General features: G+C 41.5%; 1 protein-coding gene across 1 annotated transcript; it reads left to right on the top strand.

Moving 5' to 3' along the window:
- The first annotated feature begins 7,587 nt into the window (after positions 1 to 7,587).
- LOC106564893 (E3 SUMO-protein ligase CBX4) lies at positions 7,588 to 16,355 on the top strand. The gene is made up of 5 exons (XM_014131382.3): positions 7,588 to 7,899; positions 8,084 to 8,127; positions 9,053 to 9,118; positions 10,938 to 11,004; positions 11,737 to 16,355. Exons 1-5 carry the CDS (start codon positions 7,831 to 7,833, stop codon positions 13,129 to 13,131), a joined length of 1,641 nt encoding a protein of 546 aa, XP_013986857.1. The 5' UTR covers positions 7,588 to 7,830; the 3' UTR covers positions 13,132 to 16,355.
- Positions 16,356 to 19,500: the final 3,145 nt, after the last annotated feature.

Raw genomic sequence — 19,500 nt, 5'->3', positions numbered from 1 at the left:
ATTTGGAAGACCCATTTGCGACCAAGCTTTAACTTCCTGATTGATGTCTCGATAGGTTGCTTCAATATATCCACATAATTTTCCCTCTTCATGATGCAATCTATTTTTTGAAGTGCACCAGTCCCTCCTGCAGCAAAGCACCCCCACAACATGATGCTGCCACCCCCTGTCACGTTCGCTATCTTCAAATTCCCTGTCGTAAATGAACCAAGGCGCAGCGTGCCGGTAATTCCACATTCTTTTATTGAAGTGAAACTGAACAAAACAAAAACCAGGTAAACAGAATCTAACGTGACGCAACTGAGGCTCACACAAAACACACAGAAAATAACAATTACCCACAAATACAGGTGGGGAAAAGGCTGCCTAAGTATGATTCCCAATCAGAGACAACGATAGAGAGCTGCCTCTGATTAGGAACCATACTCGGCCAAACACAAAGAAATAAATGACATAGAATGCCCACCCCACATCACACTCTGACCTAACCAAAATAGAGGAAATAAAACGTCTCTCTCAGGTCAGGGCGTGACACCCCAGTGCTTCACGGTTGGGATGGTGTTCTTCGGCTTGCAAGCATCCCCCTTTTTCGTCCAAACATAACGATGGTCAGTATGGCCAAACAGTTTTATTTTTGTTTCATCAGACCAGAGGACATTTCTCCTTGCTGAGTGGCCTTTCAGGTTATGTCGATATAGGACTCGTTTTGCTGTGGATATAGATACTTTTGTACCTGTTTCCACCAGCATCTTCACAAGGTCCTTTGCTGTTGTTCTGGGATTGATTTGCACTTTTCGCACCGAAGTACGTTCATCTCTAGGAGACAGAACGCGTCTCCTTCCTGAGCGGGATGGCGGCTGCGTGGTCCCATGGTGTTTATACTTGTGTACTTTTGTTTGTACAGATGAATGTGGTACCTTCAGGCATTTGGAAATTGTTCCCAAGGATGAACCAGACTTGTGGAGGTCTTGGCTGATTTCTTTAGATTTTCCCATGATGTCAAGCAAAGAGGCACTGAGTTTGAAGGCCTTGAAATACATCCACAGGTACACCTCCAATTGACTCAAATGATGTCAATTAGCCTATCAGAAGCTTCTAAAGCCATGACATCATTTTCTGGAATTTTCCAAGCTGTTTAAAGGCACAGTCAACTTAGTGTATGTAAACTTCTGACCCACGAATTGTAATACAGTGAATTATAAGTGAAATAATCTGTCTGTAAACAATTGTTGTAAAAATAACTTGTGTCATGCACAAAGTAGATGTCCTAAACGACTTGCCAAAACTATAGTTTGTTAACAAGAAATTTGTGGTGTGGTTGAAAAACGATTTTTAATGACTCCAACCTAAGTGTATGTAAACTTCCAACTTCAACTGTATATATGTCCAGGCTGGAGTATCACTGGTGTAAACTAATGTAATACTCACTTCCAGTTGTTCATTCTCCTATTTCGGACAGGTTGACAAACCATACAGTATTAACAGGAGAATGAGGATTATTGAGCTCTGTGGAGGTTTCTAAAATTATCTACAGAGGTTAACGGCACCTCCGTACCTTCAGGCTCTGATCAGGCCCTACACCCAAACAAGGGCACTGCGTTCATCCACCTCTGGCCTGCTCGCCTCCCTACCTCTGAGGAAGCACAGTTCCCGCTCAGCCCAGTCAAAACTGTTCGCTGCTCTGGCACCCCAATGGTGGAACAAGCTCCCTCACGATGCCAGGACAGCGGAGTCAATCATCACCTTCCGGAGACACCTGAAACCCCCCCTCTTTAAGGAATACCTAGGATAGGATAAAGTAATCCTTCTAACCCCCCCCCCCCCTTAAAAGATTTAGATGCACTATTGTAAAGTGGTTGTTCCACTGGATATGATAAGGTGAATGCACCAATTTGTAAGTCGCTCTGGATAAGAGCGTCTGCTAAATTACTTAAATGTAATGTAAATGTAAATTAAAGTTCTGCATGATCTACATGGCAGAAGATAATCTTGGCCCAGGTAGAACCTTTTTAGAAGAAAGGTTCTTAAAGAGGTCTTTGGGGGTTCTTCGCTAGGTGAAATGTTTTTTCTTGCAACCAAATGGCTTCTACCTCGAACCAAAAAAGAGTTATCATACAAGGTCTGCCGAATAACCCTTTTTGAACCCTTTTTTTCTAAGAGTGTGCCTGCCTTCCCGGTCTGTCCGTTTGTCTGCTCACTCAACCTGTCTATCTGCCTACCCGGCCTGTCTGCCCATCCTTGCCCAGTCTGTCTGTCTTCCCATCCATGGCCAGTCTGTTCTTCTCACCCTGTCTGGCCCTCTATCACCAGCACCACTCTCTCACTGGGCCTCTTCCAGACCCCGACAGGCAACACAAATGGCGTCTGCGGTGCTCCCTGCCAGACACATGATTAAGGGCGGTTAACATTCGCCATCAGAGGTGCGATATTATAGCGTACCAAGACCAGGGAGTCGCTCCCTTTCTGCCAACTAACCCCACCTGGCTGCCAGTGAACCAATACATCACACCAACGATCACATACGTCCACACAATAGACCAACGGGAGCTTTTTCATAGTCTTTTTTGCTCTGATAGTTGACGTTCACAATATTTCCTGCTTGTATTGTTCTGGTGCTTAAAGGATCCGAGCTACCATGGAAGCAGAAGAAGCCGTTTGACCGCCACGAAGAGCGAGGGGGGGGGTCGTAAAACCGCGAAAGGCGCGGTCAATATTCTGATTGATGAACTGGTCTAATCTGGTGTGGCCGTGTAGTCAGAGAGGGAGAGAGAGTAGAGTGAGATGAGAGAGGTAGACGGAGAGAGAGAGACAGATGCAGAGAGAGGAGAGAGTGGGAGGGAAAAAGAAGAAAAACACGACTAGAACATTGTCAGCTGTGCGTCAGCTGACAGAAGTCATGACTGTTACCTGCCTCTGACGTCCTGAGCCGCTCCGTAGACTCCCAACCAGTTACACTGCCTGTTCTAAGGAGAGTGTTGAGTCATCGTGGCTCTCTCCCCCGACGTGTGGAGAGACATGAACGACTTGCGTCGTGACTGGTGAAGGCTGCTGGGAAGGCTGCTGTTGCCGTCTGGCATAAAAGCCATTATGAATGAGTCATATGTGTTTATTCATTTGAGAGCTTTGTGATGGTCCCTATTATGAATGACTGAATATCAGAGCCGATGTTTCATGAATAGCCGGAATATTGAAGGGTCAATAGAGATATTTATCACTCACAGTGGCACATTTGATTCTTCATTCTCATAAGAATGTTCCCCAACCTGGAAATTATTCATTTCGCAATTGAAAGTAAGGATTACTGTGTGGGTGAAGGGACTAAAATGATAGATTTGAATAAAAGTCACTGATCTGAATGACAAAGAACTCCATTGGCAGCTACTTGTTTGATCTTCCAAATCGTGATAGTTTATAATAGTTTAACAGGTGTCATTAATTCCACCTAAATTAGCATATAAATGGTGCAAATATTGTGTAAATACCATGCTATATTATCCAGTTCAGTTAGTCAATGCCGAAGCCAAGACTTTGTTCTCCTGCTTCAATTCTCAAACATTTCTTCATCCCTTCCCCCATATGTGGCATCCACCTGAGACTCCTCCTGATTTATCTGTCCGTACAGTCCCTTTCAGTTCTAAATCCTTTTTATTATTCTTATCATTCTCCACCATTACATATTTGGACAGTAAATTCCTCATTCCTGGTCCCTTCCTCTTGTGTAAACCCTCATGTCTTCTCTCCATACACTTCCCGAGAGTTTCTTGGTCGTAATTTAAGCTCTTCGTCATTTGATCTTTGTCAGGTTTCTTCTCTCTGACACACATAAAGTCAGTTTATTTCCTACCTGTAGGCTAAATGTCATCTTACTCAGATGTCACCCTGTTGTATAAACAATCCTGTCACTACATACTGCCCCTTTTGTACACTGCCTAGCTCTCCCTGCTCTCTCGCCCACATCCCTTCAAACAGATTCATACATGCAGCAACGATTCCCTTCAAAACCCCTGACCCGAATGCCCTCCTCTTCTTTGTACCTACCCTGCACCGTCCCCTACCCCTGTTCTGAGGGCCATAAATGTCATTTCTGACCAACCATGTCCCCTATCCTTCCCATTGCTTAGCATAAATCCTCTTTCTCTCTCTCCCATACCTAATGTATGTCATTGCATCCGTTAATGTAGACCTAGTGTAAATGTAATGTCTGTCTGTTTCTCAAAAGCCGTTCCAAAGCCCCAGCCGTTCCAGAGCTATCACACCTGATTCTGGAATTTTAACAATATAAATTGCCTATTAAACCAGAGTAGAAAACCTGTATGGTTCTACAAAGAGCCTTTGAGATGATTGAGAAAGGTTCTTTATCAAACCATTTTCCATAATGGTTCTATAAAGAACCACAGAAATTGAGTTTTACATAGCCCCAAAAAGGGTTCTAACCATAGCGAAATCGTTTTTTTGGTGCTATATAGAACCTTTTTTTAATGGTTCTTTCTAGAACCTTCGGTAAGGGTTCTTTATAGCACCATACAGGTTCCAATTAGAACCTTATGAGCATTGTTCTTTATAGAACCGTCAAAAAAAGGTTGGTTACAAGCCAAAGAAGCCTTATTTGGCACTATATAGAACCATTTGTTTTTAGTGGGTATGTTTACTTTTGTTCATTCATTTTGCTCAATATATTTAGTTGAAATCCCATTTGACATATGTAGGCTATGAAGTACATGTCAGGGGTTCAATTAGTTGTTTTATAAAAGCTTGACGTATATAATAGAGGATTTACTTGAAAGGAGGGCATATCACACTACAAGTCTTCTCAAATTCTTTATACAATCTGGCTGTTCATCCCAACAACCATGGCAACTATAGCCTAAATGAAATAGATCCCTCAGTCCATTGTAACCTATTTGGTATGCCTTGTGCTATCAGGAACATAATTCTCTATCAAGACAAATTAATGACTTTGAAAGCTTTTTATGCAAACTGTAATTTAAAGTTAAGTGAAAATTGGGTAGGCTATTTGCAGTCTCATGTGTGGTCATCATTCTATGTAAGAATGGAAATCTCCAATAAAACATTGAACCTGAGTTTCACATAGGGTTATTATAGTAAGATGAATCATGCGTTATCTCTGTGGGTTAGAGGTTCATCATGTGATGACTTCATAATGTCCCTAATAAACATCGAATTACTGTAGTTTTGGATTGACTGGTTGCATTTATGACATGCTGCAGTCTTAGTCTATGATATAATTGTTCCTCAGATTTGTCATTTAGTTCCCTTTGCTGGAATTTTTTTATAAGTGACATTGAGCTTTTAGTTACTGAAAGGGTCAGTCCATATGTCGGGGTTATTCTCTGAACTGAATGAGCATCGTATGGAGTTCGCATGGACATGATAGCATATTAATAGGACTGCACGTGCATCACGTTCCCTCGAACCTTTGAAACATGTGCCATGCGCAATTTGAAAGACAGTGAAGTGGAAATTGTGTGGTGGTGTCCATTTGTATCATTCCAACCACATCCATTGTTAAATCTTTAACTGATATGGCTCATAAATTGTAATATTACGCAAAGCCTAAACAAGATAGGTGATACGACAGTCACTGCCTTTTGGTGACATACAAATATAATTAATTCCATGGGCATATCAAGGGTCAGGTGTCATTGGAAAATACCGTGTCTACTAAAATAGATGGCAAAACTTCGTTTCAACCACGCAAATGGTTTTCATCAAAATAAGTGTATTTGAGTAGTGGCCCTTGCAGTCAACGGTATGGCTCATTATTTCGAAGAAGATTGCGAATGTCATAGAATTGCTGTTTTATTGTGACCGCTCAACGCGTGCTCCTCAAGCCACAATGAGAATGCGTTGTGGTCTTTCCTTTGAACCTACTGGAAAAGTAATGAATGTTTTGATAGCCAGTGTGAGTATGGGAGGGATTTTGTGCGCAAATACTCTGGTGAATCTGGTCGTTCAACTCATTCATTTGATATTTCTCTGGCGTTTTGAGCTCATTGCCTTATAAGGAAAGGAAGTCGTGCCTGTCTGCAATAGGCTGAACATTGCAGCCTGCATGAACTGTTCTCCTTTAACCCTTGCGCTGCTGAATTTTATTTACGTTTAAAATGATACTCGACGCTTGCGCCTTTATACCGAAAACATATAACGAAATAAATAGCAATATAGACAAATACCAATAATTTGACAATGTGTAGGCTTATACAATATAACAGATCATTTGATAAGCCAAATATACGTGCTTGTGTATGTGTATGGGTGTGTGCGTGTGCGCGCGCGCGTGTGTACAACCGTGCGTATTCGGCGACTATAGCGCACTTGTCAACATGTCCAACATGTTTTCATGTTTCAAAGAGACAGCGGGCATAAGACACACACGAACCACCACCAGCGGCAATAACTCTGCTGTTGTAAGGTGCCAAAAAAAAAGCAAACGCACATTATGTTGGCTTTTCTATGTGCCAGAGGTAGGCCCATTCGTCTCTCGCCCAAGTGATAACGCAGCGGCTGGTGCCCGTCAGAGTCGGATGGCAGAAATAAACGCGTTGGAAGAAATGCCAACGGGGTTTAAGACCAACTGATGTGACCTAGATATCTCTGACTCAACCACGGGCCTTTGATGTGCAGAGAAAATTCACTAGATTTCCCGGACCACGACTCTGGCGCTCGGAAATGGCTTTACACATGATCATATGACAGATAATATGGATGGAAAGGGTAGATATTTATGGAAGATGCCTACCAGCACGACGCATCTTTGCTCATCCATTGGGTATGTTAGCCAAGTCACTAAGGCGAATAGGGAAAGCTCACGTTTATGGATTACCTTTCAAAGATCCCCGTGTGAAGTCTTTGGGAAACGATCATAAATAATATGGTAAACCCATATTACAGTTATCACAATCATATGAGGGTGATGATGGTTATTATTAGTAGAATGTGTACATTAGATTGGGGAGTGATTGATACGATCTTCTATACCTTAATTAGCTGCACATAATGTTTCAGTGTGCATAATGTTTGTTTTCTATCGGGGTTAAATGCTCAAGGTACCGTTTATTGATCTGTATCATTCAGTTGTGGGCTACATAGGGCCTACATACCCGTAATTAACTGTTACATATATTTATTTTGGAGTGGGACCCCAAAGTTGCATTTCAGTAGGCCTATTGATGATGAGTCACTCACACAGTGACGTTCTCTTCATTTATCCATCGGTCTCAGCCTATAAGGAAACCAGGGCTGTGTCCTTTAGAAATGTCTAGCATACACTTGTGAAAACGTTCATGAATACATTAACAAATAGGCCACATTAATTCAAATAGATCGAAGGAAATGGGCATGGAGCATAGGCAATGGCAGCCTTGATTCCTTTTTTCATGATTTGCATGACATGCGTAAAAGGCAATAATTGCGTTAAAGGCAAATATTCCGTTACAGTTCCCAATTTGACATATCATAACACATTATTCTACTTTTCATAGCACCCTCTTGCAGTTCCATTTCACCCTACACATCCATGGGCTAACAGCATGAATCTGCCCCAGCCCCCAAAAGCGCCTCCTCCTCCTGACGTCACATCAATGGCTCTTTGCATTAACTGTTTTCTGCAACCCCTTCTCGTGTGCAAAGCAAAACGTATCGCACTGCCGCTGCCAACGAATTCCGACTAGAGTGAGAGGGAAAGAGAGGGAAGATCGGAGTGAAGGGAAATCTCCCGTATCAATTTGAACGACGGAAAAACAGCACAAAAGCGGGCAGGGTGACATTTTCTACAGCCATTGGAAGAGAAACCTTCCCCTTGCATCGAAAATGGAGCTACCCGCCGCGGGAGAGCACGTCTTTGCGGTGGAGAGCATCGAGAAGAAGCGGAATCGAAAGGTTTGAAAACACTTCAAATATATGATTGCTCAATATCCACAAACAGGGTTATTTGGTATCGCTATGCAATATATTGCGTAATTGATGGTAGTAAATTATGTTGTTGTGTTTTTGCAGATAGACTATAATGTCAAAGAACCGCTTATAATCAAATTAACCAATATGTTCTCTCATCTCCGTATAGGGGAGGATGGAATACCTAGTCAAGTGGCGAGGATGGTCTCCAAAGTAAGTTAGCTTTGAAAATACTATAGCCTACTTTAGTACTACCTTAGTAATGCAAATTAATATTTCAAGTTTTCAAGTGTGTGTGTGTGTGTGTGTGTGTGTGGCGCGTGCGTCTTTGCGCGCGTTGAAGTGAATGTTTGATTCGATCGATGGCGCTTAGGATGCCATCACTAATTTATGTGTTAAGCGAAAATTAAGGTAACGTGGGGTAACTAACCCCCCTCAAAAACATTTCTAGTAATTAACTCTTAAAAGCTCAAATCTAGGTATCTTATTTAAATTAAATGCATCTAATAATGAAACAAAATGGCATTGCACATCTCACTATTAATATCCTCACTATGAAGAGGTTTTGATGATTAACCTCTTTGATAATTAAGTTATTTGTAGATGATTTGGACTTGCAATATGATTGCCCTAATGGTATATCTATAAAAAAGTTTATTGATCTAACATAATTCGAATATATATATGGGGGGGCAGTTACCCCGGGGGCTTGTTACCCCACGTTACCCTAATCACCCTCACGATTCCTATAGAGTTACTGTTTTGCTTGTGTTGACTTTGTGAAGTATACTTCCTAGCAATTATTAACACATTATAATGACCTATTTCCAGAGTATAGGCTACACTTTGCTCTTACTTTATTACACATTTACCAATAATATGCATAATGTTTATGTTTTGATATAGGCCTATGTGGTCAAGACTGACTGCTAACTGTTAACAGCTAACCTGGTTACAGAAGTTGCCTAGCTACTTTACAACGGATTCTGTCAGCAACCAAGCAGATGACGGACACATTTGATATATGGTTGTAGTTTCGTTGATAGAAGGCGACCTCTGTTGATATTAATGTATCTCTCTCTCTCTCTCTCTCTCTCTCTCTCTCTCTCTCTCTCTGTCCTACTTTCTGTCTTAATAGATATAACACGTGGGAACCAGAAGAAAACATTCTCGACCCGCGACTGCTTGACGCTTTCCAGAACAGGTGAGTTTGACAGACTCGATTTGACGTGCCGACCTTGTGTAGTCAATGGGGGTGGGGGCGCTGCTCGGTGCGTGTGCGTTTGTCTGTGCGTGTGCGCGCATAGCGCACCACTTCTATCCCGCGGTGTACGTAAAATGTGCCCTAATTGAATTACATTTTCCTATGGCAATGTCAAAACTTTTCAAACCCCTAAAAAGGACATGATGCAATCACAAGGTATATTTTATTTTATTTTTTATTTTTTTATCTCAGTAGCAGTAGGACCTACACAGTGACCACACAAATCGGATTGAAAACATTTTGGAAAGATTGCGTATGACTGTTACAATTTCGTGGTCGACCATATTGGACAATGAATTGTCCCTATGTGATATTCTTAGGCCTATAATAATAGATTGATTGATTTTAGTTTGCCCATACCACAATAGGCTATCATCTTTCACAGGCTGTATGCTTATGCAGACACCAGGGCCAAATATTCCTTGACTGCATGCTTTGTCTTGTCCCCCATCCCCACTTCATCTCACCATGTATTGGATGAGGAAGGCACTGAGAACAACATTAGATAGACAAAAAGCGCCCTAGCCTTCTAATAATATACGATATCCCTGTAACAGCCGTAGAAGCATCCGATTGAAAACGCCGTTGTGCTTTTTCAAGATGCCTTGTTTGCTGGACAGGCATTACTGTTAACCGGTAATTGCTAAACCTCCCGTGGGGATTTTCTGGACGTGAACACGCAACTACAACTGCACTATGGCGCAACAACCATGCAGTGACTCGGCCTGTCGTCGGGTTTGCTGTCATTCCCTCCCGCCGTGTGCGCACACCAGCTTTTAAAAGAGACAGGTCACTCAGTAGGGGAAATGTTGACGGAGGGCGGTGTCTGTTTTCGCCATTATCTCTGTCTCTGAACGGGGGAGTTTTTATTGTAGCTAATTACGTGTCTCTCCAGGAGGCCTCACCGGGCAGAGTACCAGGCTATGAAAATATACTGAGTCGCCACGGTAATTAGATGTGCGCAAGGAGGAGGGGTTTGACATCAGTACTCATTGGGTATTGAATTACTGCTCTTGAGAAAGCATGGAAAACAGTGGGCTATAGGGAAAGTATCCTGTCCACCAGTTACATAGTCTATAGATGTGTAGTTCATTCAGGCCCTGAATCTATTCCATCCTTATATGGACTGAATGTTGAACTAGAAAACTATTAATTCCATGTGGAAATAATTTTTTGGAGTAATGCAGATTTAGTCAGGCCTAAACCATACATTATTTGACATGAGAAGGACTTTGACATGCAGCAACGCTTGGTAAACAAGTAATAAGGATATATGCCTGTAGACGCTACACTACATTAAGTATGATATTTGTAATTCGTGTCTCCTGGGTTCAGTTAGAAGATCTAGTGGTAAACATGGGGATATGACTGAGGGGTATTCCACTGATGTTTCATGTCACCAATTAGGATTCAATTGTGCATGAGATTTTCCCATAAATTACTGCATTGCATTACTGTATTTCATTATTGTTAGTACGTCATCATTTCATTAGCAATGAAACTACTTTATTGTGTGTAGTCCCTGTTTGTTGTTAAAGTACTGTATTCTGACCTAAATACAGTTTAAATTACGGGGGGCAAATCCCACACATCAGGCCCCTCCCAATAAGATTTGAAATATCAATGAAATATTCCCCCCCCCCCCCCCCCCCCCCCCCCCCCGCGCTGCCTAACTCTGTTACATTATGTTGTTAACTACTAAATAATGTATTGTTGTGGATGGTTTGAGTGACATGGTGGTGTTTTCTGTCTTTCACAGGGAGAGATACGAGCAGCTTATGGGATATCGCAAAAGAGGGCCAAAGCCAAAGCACCTGATCGGCCAGGTGAGTCTTCACATATTTTGGAGGGGACAATGAACTCCTTTATTAGTATACATATGATCAAATAAATGTTACTATTAATGTTACTATAAGAGATGTTGAGTGCATTTTTGCCATCCAGCACTAAGACCAACACATTCTTTAATTGAGATGGGCTTTATAAGAATTCTAAGTCCTTTATAAGACTACAGAATAGGTGTTAAAATCAGAATTACTGTCATATAGATTAGGGGCACATGCTGTTGATAGGTTGGGGATAGACTGGGTTGATTAGGTCTCCAAAATGTCTTCAATCTTAAAGCTGTGACTGAAAAGTACATCTAGACATCAATCACAAATCGAAAGAGCAAAAGGAACCCCCTCTAGGTAGTGTTTGTTCCTCTCAGGGCAGTGTTGGTGGTAACACATAGGAGGAAGTCAGTGATGGGGCACAAAGCAGTCTATGGCATTCCTCAGAGCTGAGGTCAGAGCGGCTAGAGGAGCCACTCTGAAATGTAACTCTGATGGCCAGGAGGGTGGGAGGGCTGACAAAATATGTATGAAAGGCCCTCACAGAACTAAACACAAGTTTATAACTAAACACAAGTTTAGGGCTCAGGAATCACTCAAAGGTCATCTAGAGGGCACCATTTGATGATGGCATTTTTCTAACCTTCATTACAGAGAGAAAGTCAGTCAGATAGTCATGTCAACAAGTCCGCTCTATCAGTTAACTAACAGCTGTGTTTTTCTCAGGTCCCGTCCTTTGCCCGGAGATCCAGCGTCCTCTCAGGCCTTCAGGAGACCACCCTGGACGAGGACAACCGGCAGAAAGTGGACCCCATCCAGACACTGCGCTCGCAGACCCAGCAGTACCAGCTGAACAGCAAGAAGCACCACCAGTACCAGCCCCTGCTGGCCAAGGAGAGGGAGGCCGAGCAGCAGGCAAACGGAAAGAAGAAGCTCTACTACCAGCTCAACAGCAAGAAACATCACCACTACCAGCCTGACCCCAAGATGTATGACAGCACCCAGTGCATGAAGCCCAGAGAGGCCACCAAAGCTCCAGAACTGCCCACCAACCACAGCTGGAACCTGCCTCCTGCGCTGCAGCAGAAGTGGGTCCGGGACAAGGACTCTGGCTGCCTGAGCAAAGTCAAAGATATCACCATGGAGCTAAAGAAGCTTCCGGCTCACCTCAATGACCACAGTGGCGAATCGGAGCAGAGCAAGGCCACGGCCAAAGAGGACGCACCGCTGTTGAAGGCCAACGATGTCAGTGACAGCAAGCTGAAGATTGTCAAGAACAAAAACAAGAATGGACGCATCGTCATTGTCATGAGCAAGTACATGGAGAACGGCATGCAGGCGGCAAGGATTAAAAACGGAGATGTGGAAACCCTTGACGAACCGCAGCCGGACAATGATGCTGCAGAAAATCAACTTGAAAAGATGAGGCTCGTCCAGAAACTGGGTCTCACCAACGGATTCGCGAAAGACTGCAACAAAGACGTTAAGTTACACGTCCTCAACTCAGGATCTAACGGATCTAACGTATTTAAGTGTCCTGCTGAGAAGGTCGACTCACCGAAAATGGAGCTTAGTGCGACAGAGCAGCCCCTGAGGCTGACCACCAAACCTAACCTTGCCCCTTGGCCCTTTGAGATGGGGGTTCAAAGAAGGACTCAGCCAGGAAACGGCTCTTCTCCAGCCCTCAAACGTCACCTTTCAGAGGCAGACAAGGGCGAGGACCGGGGTGGCTGTAAACGGTTTCTAAACTCCCGGAGTATCAGTGCACCCTGCACTGTGTCCTCACCACCTCAGAGCAACTCCATGGACCAAAATGGCCACCATAGCCACAATGGCCACCAGGACTATGACTTCCTGGAGTCTAACCAGGACGAGCCCATGGACCTCAGCTGTGTGAGGTCCAGAGGGGAGGCTCCAGTTCCCACAGAGACACAGGTGGCCCCTTCTGCTGAGGAGGAGAAGACTGCAGAACAGACAAAACCGCCATTGGCTATCACAACAGAATATACTGTGGAGGAGGAGCCTTTTCCTTCATTCAAGCCTTTCCTTGGGAATATAGTCATCACGGATATTACAACAAACTGTCTCACGGTGACGTTTAAGGAATACGTTACAGTGTAACGAAGCTGAAAAAGACGATCTGAGGACGAGGGATTAATAGCAAATGTGTGAATATGTACAAATGTGTGTTGGAACATATTGGTATTTTCAGATGTTTGAATGTAAATAAGAGCCCTTACAGTTTGCATTTAGTGGGGTTGAGATTCATTTTGTTTCGGGTTCCTAACCCTTCTATAATTTGTATGTACGTAGCTTTGGCTATCATTCTCTAAATGAGCCCCAGAGTTTTTGTCATACTTGATGATGTAAGCTTCTAATTGAGTTACAAACTACTTTAGTACATGCTATTTGACAAATGGTATCAGGGCTCAGTGAAAAAGCACTTACTCTTTATAAAGGCTTTATATTCGTTTTGCTTTACAGTCTTTGTTTAATTAAGGTCTATATATTGAGAAAGAAAAAGTCTATATATTGATTATTGGTAAATGACCCTCTTTCAGTTTATTTGCCTGCGTGTGGTGTTTGTGCACGCAAGTGAATACGTATGTGTGTCTGTGCGTACATGTGTAGTGAGGTTGCAAAATGATGGGCCGTGTGTGCGCATGTGCAGTACCAGTCAAAAGTTTGGACACAACTACTCATTCAAGGGTTTTTCTTTATTTTCACTATTTTCTACATTGTAGAGTAATAGTGAAGACATCAACACTATGAAATAGCACATATGGAATCATGTAGTAACCAAAAAAAGTGTTTTAGATTTTAGATTATTCAAAGTAGCCACCCATTGCCTTGATGACAGCTTTGCACACTCATGGCATTCTCTCAACCAGCTTTATGAGGAATGATTTTCCAACAGTCTTGAAGGAGTTCCCACATATGCTGAGCTTTTCTTCGACTCTGGGGTCCAACTCATCCTAACCCATCTCAATTGGGTTGAGGTCTGGTGATTGTGAAGGCCAGGTCATCTGATGCAGCACTCTCCTTCTTGGTCAAATAGCCCTTACACAGCCTGGAGGTGTGTTTTTGGGTCATTGTCCTGTTCAAAAACAAATGATAGTCCCATTAAGCGCAAACCAGATGGGATGGCGTATCGCTGCAGAATGCTATGGTAACCATACTGGTTAAGTGTGCCTTGAATTCTAAATAAATCACTGACAGTGTCACCAGCAAAGCACCCCCACACCATCACACCTCCTCCTCCATGCTTCACAGTGGGAACCACACATGAGGAGATCATCCGTTCACCTACTCTGCGTCTCACAAAGACATGGCGGTAGGAACTAAACATCTCAAATTTGGACTCATCAGACCAAAGGACAGATTTCCACCGGTCTAATGTCCATTGCTCGTGTTTCTTTGCCCAAGCAAGTCTCTTCTTGTTATTGGTGTCCTTTAGTAGTGGTTTCTTTGCAAAAATTCGACCATGAAGGCCTGATTCACACAGTCTGCTCTGAACAGTTGATGTTGAGATGTGTCTGTTACTTGAACTCTGTGAAGCATTTATTTGGGCTGCAATTTCTGAAGCTGGTAACTCTAATGAACCTATCCTCTACAGCAGAGGTAACTCTGGGTCTTCCTTTCCTGTGACGGTCCTCATGAGAGCTAGTTTCATCATAGTGCTTGATGGTTTTTGCGACTGCACTTGAAGAAACTTTCGAAGTTTCTGCACTGACTGAGCTCCATGTCTTAAAGTAATGATGGACTGTCATTGCTCTCATTTCTCTTTCTCGCTTATTTGAGCTATTCTTGCCATAATATGGACTTGGTCTTTTACCAAATAGGGCTATCTTCTGTTAACCAACCCTACCTTGTCACAACACAATTGATTGGCTCAAATGCATTAAGAAGGAAAGAAGTTCCACAAATTAACTTTTAACAAGGCACACCTGTTAATTGAAATGCATTCCAGGTGGCTACGTCATGAAGCTGGTTGAGAGAATGCCAAGAGTGTGCAAAGCTGTCATCCATGCAAATGGTGGCTACTTTGAAGAATCTCAAATATAAAATATATTTTGATTTGTTTAACACTTTTTTGGTTACTACATGATTCCATATGTGTTATTTCATAGTTTTGATGACTTCACTACTATTCTACAATGTAGAAAATAGCTAAAATAAAGAAAAACCCTGGAATAAGTAGGTATGTCCAAACTTTTGGCTGGTACTGTATGTGTGTGTGTGTTTGCAAGATGGACATATTCAAACAAGGAAGATAGAAGTCCGTTGCTTGGACAGATCATGCAATGTGAGACGGCAGGGAGAGCCAAACAAACAGGGCCTCCCGGGTCAAACTGCACAAGTCAATGAAGGACCTTAGAGTTAACATGTACTTTGCACTGTTGTAGGCTGGCTGAGGGGGGTGAATGGCTGCTGTGAAGGGGATGGCCTTAGCCTCTTATCTGAGGGTAACGTTTAGGAAGATAGATTTTACTGGTTTCAATTATTATAAATATGTGAAATACACACTAATATCATTCATTCCCTGTAGTGCTGTAACAATGTGGCATTTTAGATATCAATTCAAGTCCCATTGGCCTAGTTCTTTCTTCAAGACCCATAACATGGATATTATTAATTTAAAAATAATGCTATGTTTATAATTGATCCTATTTATTGTAGCTATTCACCATTAATGAGAAACATGAAGGGAAGTTGGAAATTATCTATATAGTATTAACTTTAGAAGGTCTTGCACATCAACTAACAATCACATTCAAATTTTGTTGAAGTAATGATGAATTCAGCTACATGTCATATTCAGAATGTAAACTATGGGTGATTAAATCAACATTACAGTTAACACAGGTAGTCTTTAATGTTCAGTGCATTTAAGGAAATGTTAGGCTACTCTTTTATTCACACAGTTTTCTTCATTCTCCGTTATGACTAGAAGTACAGAATTAATTGTGAACGATGTTCTCATAGCCTACACTCTAATGCTCATGAGTTTGATAGGCCTATGGCCTTTTGTGGGCTTATAACACTGATAACTTGAGCCTATAACAGTTTTATAACACTTTTAATGTTTCAATTGCATCCAGTGTTTTCATTTCAAGGGCATGGTATATGGTACCCTAGGCTAGTCTGTAGCCTATTCTGGTATCATCAAAAAACATGAATTAATGGGACCTTCTCAATGTTCTGTTTGAAACGCCTTTCAGCACTGGGTTCCCCAAATATGCATTGTAACTGCTTTAAGAGGGACTTTGTTGTTTATGTGAGCAGACTAAACTGAAAAGGCTTCTTCTGATGTGTTTTGCAAGAATAAAATTGTAAGAAAGTTATGGGCCGAATCTTTTCTTTATTGGCTAAGTGACTATGCATGATCAGATGTTAGGGTGATACAGATCTACATTGTTTCGAGGGTGTCTTCGGGTGAGCAAAAGACGATGAACTGCGGTCTTGCAACACAATCTTGTAGAAACCGCATGACTTGCTTCTTGCACTGGAGGTTAAAATAGATGCAGTACTAACCTCGCTTCCTGGCCTGCTGCAGGGCTGGCCCTAGCCTTTTGGGAACCCTAAGCAAAATATTGTTGCCCCCCCCCCCCCCACCTTGCAGGCAAAACATTTTAGTGGCCTATTGCCATGTCTTATTCCAATGTAATATGATGAGTGAGAGTGACTAAACAGTGGTTTAAAGTACTTAAGTAAAAATACTTGAAAGTACTACTTATGTCGTTTTTGGGGGTATCTGTACTTTACTTGACTATTTATATTTTTGACAACTTTTACTTTTACTTCATACATTCATAAAGAAAATGATATACATTTTACTTCATACATTTTCCAGAATACCCAAAAGTACTTGTTACATTTTGAATGCATAGCAGGACAGGAAAATCGTCAAATTCATACACTTATCAAGAGAACATCCCTGCTACTACCTCTGATCTGATGTTTGGAGCGTGGCCCTGGCTATCCGTAAAATAAAATAAACAAGAAAATGATGCCGTCTGGTTTGCTTAATATAATTAATATGAATTATTCATACTTTTACTTTTGACACTTAAGTATATTTTAGCAATTACATTTACTTTTGATACTTAAGTATGTTTCAAACTAAATACTTTTAGACTTTTACTCAAGTAATATTTTACTGAGTGACTTTTACTTTTACTTCAATCATTTTCTATTAAGGTATCTTTACTTTTACTCAAGTATGACAATTGGGTACTTTTTCCACCACTGTGAATAACTATATTAATGGGGGCCCCCTGGAGGTCAGGTCCCCTGGGCACGTGCCCTGCATGCCTGATCAGTAATTCGACCATGGTTACTACAAGTTTAGATACATGGCTAGACTAATTCACCAAACAAACAAAAAATTGGGGAGGTATGGGGGGTGTCGCTTATGCCTAAAGCCGCCCCTGCCTGCTGAATTGAGATTCTTTCTTGATGCACAAAGGTTAGCAGCAGGCTAGAGAACTCTGTAGACATATGTGTTGGTCACACTCATTATACAATAGTGTTTTAAGTTGTGTCAAAGGTGTTGGGGCAAATGCATATAGGCCTAAGGACAATCACAGTAACCTAATTTCATGCTCTTTTACAATAAGCTCTCCTAGTTTCAGATGACATCTCATCCATGGTCAGTTTAAAATATATACACTGCCGTTCAAAAGTTTGGGGTCAATTAGCAATGTCCTTGTCTTTGAAAGAAAAACACATTTTTGGTCCATTAGAATGACATCAAATTGATCAGAACTACAGTGTAGACATTAAACCTCTTAAGGATTGGTCCCTTTTTTTCAATTTTCGCCTAAAATGACATAACCAAATCTAACTGCCTGAAGCTCAGGCCCTGAAGCAAGGATATGCATATTATTCGTACCATTTGAAAGGCAACACTTTGAAGTTTATGGAAATGTGAAAGAAATGTAGTCGAATATAACACATTAGATCTGGTTAAAGATAATACAAAAAAAAATGTTTGTATTTTTTTTGTGCCATCATCTTTGAAATGCAAGAGAAAGGCCATAATGTATTATTCCAGCCCAGCTGCAATTTAGATTTTGGCCACTAGATGGTATCAGTGTATGTGCAAAGTTTTAGACTGATCCAATGAACCATTGCATTTCTGTTCAATTTTGTATCAAGACTGCCCAAATGTGCCTAATTTGTTTATTAATAACTTTTCATGTTCAAAATTGTGCACTCTCCTCAAACAATGGCATGGTATTCTTTCACTGTAATAACTACTGTAAATTGGACAGAGCAGTTAGATTGACAAGTATTTAAGCTTGATGCCAATATCAGATGTCCTGGGAAAAATTCTTGTTACTTACAACCTTATGCTAATCGCATTAGCCTACGTTAGCTCAACCGTCCCGTGGAAGGGACACCAATCCCGAAGATGTTTTTAATGTTGTAAATGACTATTGTATGCATGATTGCGTGATGTTTTTATTGGGCAGTCTGAGATATGGCTTTTTCTTTGCAAATCTGCCCAGAAGGCCAGCATCCTGGAGTCGCCTCTTCACTGTTGACATTGAGACTAATGTTTTGCGGGTACTATTTAAGGAAGCTGCCAGTTGAAGACTTGTGAGGTGTCTGTTTCTCAAACTAGACACTCTAATGTACTTGTCCTCTTGCTCAGTTGTGCAACGGGGCCTCCCACCCATCTTTCTATTCCGGTTAGAGTCAGTTCTGGGAAGGGAGTAGTACACAGCGTGGTACAAGATCTTCAGTTTCTTGGCAATTTCTCACATGGAATAGCCTTCATTTCTCAGAACAAGAATAGACTGACGAGTTTCACAAGAAAGTCTTTGTTTCTAACCATTTTGAGCTTATAATCGAACCCACAAATGCTGATACTCAACTAGTCTAAAGAAGGCCAGTTTTATTGCTTCTTTAATCAGGACAACAGAAATTGCAAAAGGGTTTTCTAATGATCAATTAGCCTTTTAAAATGATAAACTTGGATTAGCTAACACAACGTGCCATTGGAAGACTGGAGTGATGGTTGCTGATAATGGGCTTCTGTAGGCCTATGTAGATATTCCATAACAAATCAGCTATTTCCAGCTACAATAGTCATTTACAACATTAACAATGTCTACACTGTATTTCTGATCAATTTGATGTTATATTAATGGACAAAAAAAGTGCTTTTTCTTTTTTTTAAAAGGACGTTTCTAAGTGACCTCAAACTTTTGAACGGTAGTGTATATACAGTAAATGTTGAAGGACAGCATCTTATCTTATTCCTTGTTCCAAGCTGACTAAACTCAACTCTACGGTGAAGGTTGTTTCTGATGAACTCCACCAACTCCACCTATTCACCCAAGGTCAATACTTCAACATTTTTTTAACTATGAAACGCTTACCTTGTACCTATGTTTGTCGTCTGTAGTTGCATGCCTTTCTTTGTTTGCTGAAATCAATACTTTTTAATAAAACATTAATCAAATACAACCACTGACTGTT

The sequence above is a fragment of the Salmo salar genome, chromosome 12 (genome assembly GCF_965601325.2).
Source record: "Salmo salar chromosome 12, fSalSal1, whole genome shotgun sequence".
In the NCBI taxonomy this organism is placed as follows: Eukaryota; Metazoa; Chordata; class Actinopteri; order Salmoniformes; family Salmonidae; genus Salmo; species Salmo salar.
This window is presented reverse-complemented; position numbering and strand designations above follow the sequence as displayed.

Excerpts from the sequence above, each read along its gene's own strand:
- LOC106564893 (XM_014131382.3), top strand. The coding sequence starts at position 7,831 with ATGGAGCTACCCGCCGCGGGAGAGCACGTCTTTGCGGTGGAGAGCATC. Across the intron at positions 7,900-8,083 it reads AGAAGAAGCGGAATCGAAAG|GGGAGGATGGAATACCTAGT; the intron begins GTTTGAAAACAC and ends ATCTCCGTATAG. Across the intron at positions 11,005-11,736 it reads CAAAGCACCTGATCGGCCAG|GTCCCGTCCTTTGCCCGGAG; the intron begins GTGAGTCTTCAC and ends TGTTTTTCTCAG.